This window comes from Zeus faber (genome assembly GCF_960531495.2).
Source record: "Zeus faber genome assembly, chromosome: 4".
NCBI classification, from domain to species: domain Eukaryota; kingdom Metazoa; phylum Chordata; class Actinopteri; order Zeiformes; family Zeidae; genus Zeus; species Zeus faber.
In genome coordinates, this window is record NC_137191.1 from 35,220,615 (window position 1) to 35,230,614 (window position 10,000).

General features: G+C 50.6%; 1 protein-coding gene across 1 annotated transcript in view; it reads left to right on the forward strand.

Moving 5' to 3' along the window:
- Positions 1-72: 72 nt before the first annotated feature.
- The window catches only part of LOC307229572 (metal transporter CNNM1-like), a gene marked incomplete at both ends in the record, with an annotated part of 13,947 nt that continues 4,019 nt past the window's right edge, over positions 73-10,000 (forward strand). The window contains 6 exons of the mRNA XM_079999572.1: positions 73-1,495; positions 5,524-5,667; positions 6,144-6,284; positions 7,645-7,814; positions 9,557-9,647; positions 9,762-9,895. Of these exons, the coding sequence (XP_079855698.1) occupies positions 73-1,495; positions 5,524-5,667; positions 6,144-6,284; positions 7,645-7,814; positions 9,557-9,647; positions 9,762-9,895 (2,103 nt within the window). The remainder of the gene's footprint in view (positions 1,496-5,523; positions 5,668-6,143; positions 6,285-7,644; positions 7,815-9,556; positions 9,648-9,761; positions 9,896-10,000) is intronic.

Sequence of the window (10,000 nt, forward strand, 5' to 3'; positions counted from 1 at the left end):
CACACGGAGCGTGAGAGCGGCACCGGACCACGTGACTCGGTCCCGGGCTGACCCAGCAGCTCACACCGCGTCATGGCTGCGGATGCTGCGGCCGCTCGCTCCCCGGGCGGAGCCTCGCTCCTCCGCCGGGCTCCGCTGCCTCCCATCCCGCTGCTCCTGCTGCTGCTGCCCGGCTCCTCGCACGCCCTGCTGGGCTTCCGGCCGGAGGAGACCGGCGTGGCGCTGTCCGTGCAGGACGGGGTGCTGAAGGCCACCGAGGGGACCCGTTTCATGCTGCGGGTCTACTACTCCGCCTCCCAGCAGAGGCTCAACCGCACCGCGGGCTACCGCGCCAACAACGCCGCCCCCTGGATCGCCTTCATCGAGGAGCCGGCGCCAGGTAGGGAGGGTCAGGTCCACCCGAAGCGGAACATGTGCATGGACAAGAGCGCCAGGACGTCGGACATCGAGGTCCTGGGCTCCTTCAAGTCTGCGTCCAGCCAGAACTCGGTGCTGGTGGAGCTGCTGGCCAAGGACCTGCGGAGGGGCGAGAAGACCAAGCTCTACTCCATGTGCGCCTTCGACGGCTCCAAGTGGGAGCACTACCGGACCCGGGACTTCTGGGTGGCCGTGGTGGAGCGCTCCGCGGCGCCGGACCTGTGGCTGCAGGTGCTGGTGTCGGTGCTGCTGCTCGGCATGTCCGCCCTGTTCAGCGGGCTGAACCTCAGCCTGCTGGCCCTGGACCCGGTGGAGCTGCAGGTCCTGCAGAACAGCGGAACCGACACGGAGCAGAACTACGCGCGGAAGATCGAGTCCGTGCGCCGGCACGGGAACTACGTGCTGTGCACACTGCTGCTGGGGAACGCGCTGATCAACGCCGCCCTGGCCGTGTGGATGTGCCAGATCCTGGGCATGACCTGGCTCTCCACGGTGCTCTGCGCCTTCGGGATCTTCTTCGTCGGGGAGATCCTCCCGCACTCCGTGGCCTCTCGCCACGGCCTCGCCATCGCCTCCAAGACCATCTGGGTGACGCGGCTGCTGATGGTGCTGTCATTCCCCATCTCCTACCCCATCAGCAAGCTGCTGGACCTCATCCTGCACCAGGAGATCTCTAACTTCTACACCCGGGAGAAGCTGCTGGAGATGCTGCGCGTCACGGACCCGTACCACGACCTGGTGAAGGAGGAGCTGAACATCATCCAGGGGGCCCTGGAGCTCCGCTCCAAGACCGTGGAGGACGTCCTGACCCCGCTCACCGACTGCTTCATGCTGGCCTCGGACGCGGTGCTGGACTTCAACACCATGTCGGAGGTCATGCAGAGCGGCTACACGCGGATCCCCGTGTTCGAGAACGAGCGCTGCAACATCGTGGACATCCTGTTCGTGAAGGACCTGGCCTTCGTGGACCCGGACGACTGCACCCCGCTGAAGACCGTCACGCAGTTCTACAGACACCCGCTGCACTGCGTGTTCAACGACACCAAGCTGGACGCCATGCTGGAGGAGTTCAAGAAAGGTACAGCACTGCTGCCCGTGCGTGGCGCGGGCGCCCCAGGGGGTTCGGAGCGTCTTTTAATCGTGCGGGACACGTTGTGGCCACAGTAAAGTGCGACCGCAGTGGTTTGATTGGGGGTTTGCGGTCGGCTGTGACGTCAACATTTTATTCTCAATAAGGTAGAGATCTAGAGATGGAGAGGAAGAACAACTTGGATCAAAGCTGTAAATATCAATCAACCACTTAAGTTGTTATGGGGGTTTTTTTCAGGGATTAATAAGCTTTAGTTTATCAAATGACAGTTTGGTGCAGAGCCAGGTCCGGATGACTCTGCTTCTTTGACTTTCCAACGACAGACAGGCTCCCAATCCATACATAATATGGACCTGTGGGGCATTCATTTGATCTATTTTATCTTTAGCAATCTCCTTGTAGTAGGACATCACCACACGTTTGTCATAACTATCCCCTCCCCTGCACAGATATTTTTTCCCACCCATTAGTTGTGTAAGTTGAGCTTTTGGAAAAAAACAGATTCTCTGGAATGTATTGATTCCAGCTCTTCCAGCTCTTTCTAAATAAAAGCTACGGCAGTGTAAGGTGCCAGAAGTTGACAGGGTTGGTCTAGTCAAAAAGAGGTGAAACGTTTTTCGATGGAATGTATGATAAGAGAGCAGTATAGCAGTGATGTGGCAGGGGGAGACTTAATAAATAACATTTCAATTTCCTAGACCACCCGCAGCTCATAAAGCGTTGACTCTGCAGAGGGGGGGGGGGTGGGGGGGAGATAGGCGCGTCCCCCGCTGACCAATCAGGAGCCTCGGTGCCGCTGTAAGCAGGGTCCATGTTGCTGCATGGTGCTACAGAGTGCATGGTGCAGGGTGCTGCAGGGTGCATGGTGCAGGGTGCATGTTGCTGCATGGTGCATTGTGTAGGGTGCATTGTGCAGGGTGCTGCAGTGTGCACGGGGCATGGTGCTGTGGGGTGCATTGCGCAGGGTGCACGCTGCTGCATGGTGCTGCAGGGTGCACGGTGCACAATGCTGCAAGGTGCATTATGGATGGTGCCGCAGGGTACACGGTGCATGGTGCTGCAGGGTGCATGGTGCAGTGTGCATGGTGCTGCACGGTGCTGCAGGGAGCAGGGTGCTGTATGCTGCAGGGTGCATGTTGCATGCAGGATGTAGAGTCAGCTCTATTTTGAAAAGTTTGCACTGAGGAAGACAAGGAGGAAGGACATCTCATCACACCTCATGTTTTCTCATCACACCTCATGTCCTGTTGTAGATTATCCATAACAGATATAAAACAATGACAACGCAATAATAATATTAATAACATCCCAATAATATAATAGCATTGTATAGCACAATTCATACACCAGAAGAACAAAATGTGCTTCACTAAAAGTAAAAAAGGGTTTTTAAAAATTAAAATAAAAAAAGTGCAGGAAAATCTAAAATACAGATCAATATAAATAAAATATATATGTTTTAAAGATTAGACAAGTTAGACATTAAACATTAGAAGATCAATGACAGCAGTCGTAGTAAAAACACGATGCTGGACGTGAGTCCCAGAGCATCAGGAGGTAAACAGTAACTCCACTGTGTGGGACGCTCTGGATCTGGAGCAAAGATCCTCCCGTCATGGGATTAAAGCCTCGTCCCCTCGGTCTCCAGCCTCATTCTGCATCACAACTACAGCCACAGCTGCTTCACCAGACAAGAAGAGTTTCTGTCCCTTTGAGGCTTCCTTTCGAACCTGGTCAAACTCGTAAGGGTGCACACATTAAATTCAGTTCAATGAGATGATTGATCATTTCCAGTCAAATTTATTAAAATGGTAATCGTCAAATAATTGATTTAGTGATGTTTTGTGTAAAACTCCCACCGCTGGGGAAACATGGTTCAGATTAGATGAGGCTTGAGCCTTGTTTTGCACACTATCGCCTTGTTTTAACATCTTTCATGGTGCAAATTGATTGGATGCTTTGAATGGTGGAAATTACTGGATCATAGATTAAAATGGATCATTTGATTCATTTCGGCCCTAAATCCTGTTACACTTGCTGGAAGGCTTTGGTCCAGTTAAACCAGTCAGATAGTTTTATGTTCCCAACAGGCACTGACAAAAAAAATCAAGTTTATATATTTCAGTGGCCTTTATTTTTATATTGTGCCAAAAAGACTTCACAATCTATCCCAAGATCTGAGAGACGTGGAACTGACGTCGGGAGATCAAAAACCACATCCAATCACTTCTTGTCCAGTTTGTGACAGAGCTTCTCTGGATTCTGTGAAGGTGCCTCGTGCACCAGTGATGCCTTTTACCCTGTTTTAATTCATTTCTATTATCCCGTTATCTCATCGATTTTATTGTCTATCTGTAGTGCTGTGTGCGTGTGTGTGTGTTTGACATTGGCAGACATGGAGGGATGTCTCTATGGAGCAGAGAGAGAGAGAGCAGGTGCATTGTATTGGTTTTTCGGTGTGTGTGTGTGTGTATTGCGTAACGGCTGGTGATGCAGCTTCATCAAACAGCTGCCGTCTGCAATGCAGCTGCCCCCCTCAGCGAAGGTGGTAGCACACTGTGTACAGTAAATACCAAAACAGCACTGCATTGTGGGAAATGTAGACATCCTCCATTCACTAGTCAACGTATCAAAGTACTTTGAAGACGCTGTTTACTGCAGTAAAACACTCTCAGCACCTCTTTCAACGCCGTGAGCCACTTCCTCCCGCGTTCTCAACGTGCGTCCAGAACAAACCAAGGCTTTTCAAATCAAGGCAACGCTTTTCAGCTTTCGACGCCGTGGGTAACACACCTCTGGCGTGGCGGGGACCACACCAGGAGGCTCTCCAAAGACAGGATCGCACCGGGATCCTCTAGTCTCAGGCTAGCTCGCTTTACACCGATCCTGACAAACGACAAGAGCAAGCCGGAAGTCCTTTCATTCCTGTGGAGCTGCGTTTCCGCGTGCGTTGGAGGCTCCGATGCGCTGAAAATGCTCAGAGTCCAAGTCGTGAGACAAGTTAGGGAGCGGCACTACGAGCGGGGGCGACGCCGCTCAAGTTGTTTCTTCATTGGAGCTGGGCTTAAACAAAGGAAATAAACGACCTGTATAAAATAATTTTGTTATTCACGTTAACCTTTGATCGTTGATGTCCCCATATCCGCCATCCATAAATCACTTTTTACAGAAGTGAGATGCATGTATTTCTTTCTTTCTTTTTTCGCATTTTGCAAACTCTGTCACACAGTGGTGGTGGGGAGGGGGGTGGTTGTGGTTGTCTCAGGGGCCCGCCCTGGGTCCTTCGTGCCAGGCCTAGCTCCATCATCCTGGGTCCCAGCCTTCTGCATTGGCTCCATGGACTTGGAACCCTGCCTCCCTATATACGGTGAGGAGGTGTTTTAGTAACGTGTTAGTTAGTAGAGTGTTTTCAGGGGGTAGCCTTTGCCAGGCGAAACAGACAGGATTGCCTGATTGTCGCCTTGGAGATGGGGACGGCGTCCACTGGTGATCAGCATCGGACTTAGAAAAATTTTGCCGCTTTGATCCATTTCTCTCGGTTTAGCTAATAGGCACACCCGGGGCGATGCCTTCCCCCGGTCCGATCCCCCCCAAATCCATCTCCACGGGTCTCCATCTCTCCATCTCACTACATGTACATATCCACAGGCACTCCTTCACTCTATATTTACATCCATATCTTGTGCAATGGACTGACCAATTTCTGTTGGAACTGCTACAATGTCTAAATTATTTTAGTCTCCCTTTTAGATTATCTTGCTTATTCTAATTTCATGTACATACACTGCGACCTCTTGCCCGTATTTGTGCAACCCTAACCCTGAACTCTGTTGTTCTGGGAAAACAGAACTTTAAAGACGTGTTGAGTGACGCAAAACACAGATGCAGTTCATCCACGGCCACCAGGGGGAAGGTCCGATTGTGGGGTGGGATTACGGATTGGGCGTGAAGTAGGGCGGCTGGGACTCTCTCTCTCTGAACCTGTGCCCTGTCTCCATGGTGATGGTGACGCTCAGGGAAGTCGCACCTGGCCATCGTGCAGCGGGTGAACAACGAGGGCGAGGGCGACCCCTTCTACGAGGTGATGGGCATCGTCACGCTGGAGGACGTCATCGAGGAGATCATCAAGTCCGAGATCCTGGACGAGACCGACCTCTACAGTAAGTGCACGCCCAAACATGCACGCAAGCACACACACACACACACACACGCACACGTACGCACACACAGGCACGCACGCGCACACACACACACACACACACACTAGAAGTATTTGCAAATGGGAAGTGTTTGATTTCTTTTGATTTGATTTCTATTACAATTGTCCTCGGGAGAAATCGTTGTTGCAATTCAAGAAATACAAGATATAGGCAACATATATAATCAATAAATGTTCGTAAAGATTCCAATACCATATGAGTGCAAAATGTGAACAAAACTCTGTGTACATCAAATCTAAAAAAACACTCAATACAAGGGTGCATGCGTTTCATTCATATACTGAAGACAATGTGTTTACAATTATGATTCATGCAGTTGGCTTTATATATACTGTAAGTAGTGTTATCTCAGTTTGTCCTCTGTCTGTCTCTCCCTCCATCTGTCTGTCTCTCCATCCATCTGTCTGTTTCTCCAGCTGATAACCGCACCAAGCGTCGTGTCTCCCACCACGAGAGGAAGCAGCAGGACTTCTCCATCTTCAAACTGTCGGAGAACGAGATGAAGGTCAACATCTCCCCCCAGCTGCTGCTGGCCACGCATCGCTTCCTGTCCACAGGTATGCAACTTCCTGTCCACAGGTACACAACTTCCTGTCCATAGGTATGCAACTTCCTGTCCAGGGGTACACAGCTTCCTGTTCGAGGGTACAATATGCAACCTCCTGTCCACAGGTAGGCACTTTCCTGTCCATGGGTAGGCACTTTCCTACCCACGGGTACGCAACTTCCTGTCCAAAGGTACACAACTTCCTGTCCACAGGTATGCAACTTCTTTTCCACGGGTACACAGCTTAAAAAAAAAATCTTGAATCTTCTGTCCGCAGGTACACAACTTCCTGTCCACAGGTAAACAATTTCCTGTCCACTTCCTGTCCACAGGTACGCAACTTCCTGTCCACAGGTACCTAGCTTCCTGTCCACGGGTACGCAACTTCCTGTCCACATCTATGCCACTTCCTGTTCACAGGTACGCAACTTTCTGTCCACATGTACGCAACTTCCTGTCCCCAGCTACGCAACTTCCTGTTCGAAGGTACAATATGCAACCTCCTGTCCACAGGTACGCACTTTCCTGTCCACGGGTACGCAACTTCCTGTCCAAAGGTACACAACTTCCTGTCCACAGGTATGCAACTTCCTGCCCACAGGTACACAACTTCCTGTCCAAAGGTACACAACTTCCTGTCCACAGGTATGCAACTTTCCTGTCCACTGATACGCAGCTTCCTGTCCACAGGTACGCGATTTCCTGTTCACAGGTATGCAGCTTCCAGTACACATGTACGCAGCTTCCTTTCCGCAGGTACGCAACTTCCTGTCCACAGGGACACAAACTTCCTGTCCGCAGGCATACAGCTTCCTGTCCATAGGTACGCAGCTTCCTGTTTATCTTGTCCTGTCTATTTGTCCGTGTTTTCATTCTTTAAGTTCCATTTGAATCCTCTGTGGAACACGTTGTGATTGGTCGACGCCGGCAGTAGGTGGGCAGTTATTATATCCGCATAATGAGCGCCGCTCCCTGAACAATGAGCGTAGCCATGGGCAACCGCTTCCCCTCCACCCCTCCCCCTACATGCTGACGCTAACGCCAGCCGGTGGCGCCATCTAAGTGACGCTCCATAGAAACTACAGTGGAAGACTGGGAGGAGGAGTGCGGACGTAGATATCAACCAACGGCCCCACACGGCGTCACCGTGCACCGGTCACGCAAGCGTCAGTTTGAACATTGATAACAACAACAAACAAAGCCTCTGTTCCCAGGGAGGAAGAAGCTTCTTTTCGCAGCTGAGTGCTTCACCACGTCGGAGCGGCCGCCTCTCCGCCGACGTGGCGCTCCTCGACCGCGAACACATCCCGTAAATGATTGAAAAAAAAATAAAAAAACACCTGTCTCTCTCCCCCTCCCCCCTCCGTCAGAGGTGGAGGCCTTCAAGCCGGCCCTCCTCTCAGAGAAGATCCTGCTGCGCCTCATCAAACATCCCAGCGTCGTCCAGGAACTCAAGTTCGACGAGAGGAACAAACGCGCCGCGCAGCACTTCCTGTACCAGCGCAACAAGCCTGCGGACTACTTCCTCCTGGTGCTGCAGGTATCGACCATCACACGTTCCTAGTGGAAACATACCCATACTCAAATATTCCTCTCATACTTTTCCGCTCAGGAAACTTTTAATTACACTGTGCCGGTAATTATATTCATTCTCATAAATATTGCACGAGCACCATAATGCTCTAATGGAAGAGTGATCTTCATCCCCAGATGCTGCACATTTTATGATAAACCAGCTGCTGTACGTTGACCAGCCACAACAATAAAAACACCACTAATAACACTAATACTGTGTCGCCCCCCCTCCTGCCGCTAAAACAGCTGTGAGGTGGAGGCAGTGACTCCATCAGACTCTGAAGGTGTCCTGTGGTATCTGGCACCAAGACGTCAGCAGCAGATCCTTTAAGTCCTGGAAGTTGGAGGTGGGGCCCCCATGGATCGGGCTTGTTGTTCCAGCACATCCCACGGATGCTCCATGGGATCAGACCCTAACCCCACCCATCCACATGATGTAGAAGAAAAGGTGATTCGTCAGACCTCCACCTTCTTCCATTGCTCCATGGTCCAGTTGTGACGCTCACGTGTCCGTTGTAGGTGCTTTCAGGGGTGGACAGGGGTCAGCATGGACACTGTGAGCTCCCATACGCAGCAAGCTGCCATGCACTGTGTGTTCTACACCTTTCTATCAGAGCACCATCCACTGTTTCAACACTTTGTGCTACAGTAGTTCTTCTGTGGGATGGAACCAGACGGACTAGACTTCACTCCCCACGTGCATCAATGAACCTTGGGCCCCATGACCCTGTCGCCGGTTCACCGGTCGTCCTTCCTTGGACACTGTTGGTAGTAACCACTGCAGAGCAGGAACAGCCACAAGACCTGTGGTGGTGGAGATGCTCTGACCCAGTCGTCCAGCATCACAATGTGCTCCTTGTCAAAGTGGCTCAGATCCTTACGCTGCTTCAACACATCAACTTCAACAACTGACTCTTCACTTGCTGCCTCATATCATATATAATAATTATACATTACAGTATAAACTGTATAATAATAATATATAACAATATATAAATACAATAATAACATATAACACTATATATATAATAATAATATATTACACTATAAATATATTTAATAATATATATATATAATGATAATATATAACACTATATATATAATAATAATAATAATATAACAGTATATATATAATAATAATATATCCCCTCCTTGACAGGTGCCATTGGAGCCAGGGGATCCATGTTATTCACTGTTTTAATGTTGTGGCTGATCTGTGGACATTCAAGTGCTCTGAATGAGACATGCGGTCAATATTTTTAATTGTTAAACGTCAATATCTTTTAAATTTGGTCAGTATTATAGGGAACGTGAAGCTGGCGTTGCATTACTCGAGCAAACGTCGTATTTTAGGGGATCACTCACATTGAGCGTGGACGTCGGTCGGCATTCATCGATTTGGAAGAGGGCCTGGAACTCTGGCATCCACCTTGTGTGAAACCTCCACCCTTTCTTTTATTTTCGTACACGTTTCTCTATTTCTCGATGCAACCGAACGCAAGTGATCCTCCAAAAATGGCGACCCGAGTCCATAGTGACCCCCTAGCAACCGTCAAACCCCGTTCCCCGTCGGACTCCACCGGTGACGAAGGTGTGAATGTTTTGTTTTGTGTTTTGCTCCCGTGAGATAAAAACCTCTTTCATCCACAAACGCTCACGCGCCGCTCCCTCCGCCCGTCACAGCGTCCATGTGCCCTTCTCCGTCAGGGCCGCGTGGAGGTGGAGTTTGGGAAGGAGGCGCTGAGGTTTGAGAACGGAGCATTTGCTTATTATGGGGTGCCGGCCATCATGCCAACAGGTACTTACTCAGCAAAACGAATGTTTAGCTATTTTTTGTGCTTTCAACCAAGAATAAATCCATATAAATAATAAATATTAAATAATAAAGAAGCCTCCCTCCTGCGGTTCCCAGTGCACAGATCCCCCTCTCGCAGCAGTGGGTTGGACCGCTCCGACGGGGGCAGCATGGGCCAGCTCAACGGCGGCGGGGGCGTCTACCTGCCCGACTACTCCGTGAGGCAGCTCACCCCCCTGCAGGTCATCAAGGTGAAGCACCGCGGCCGCCCGTCCCCGGTGGAGTGGTACAGTATGGCGTCCGGGGACCTTTCTCACACGATCTGAGATGTATGTCGGGGAAGGGTGTGTGTGTTG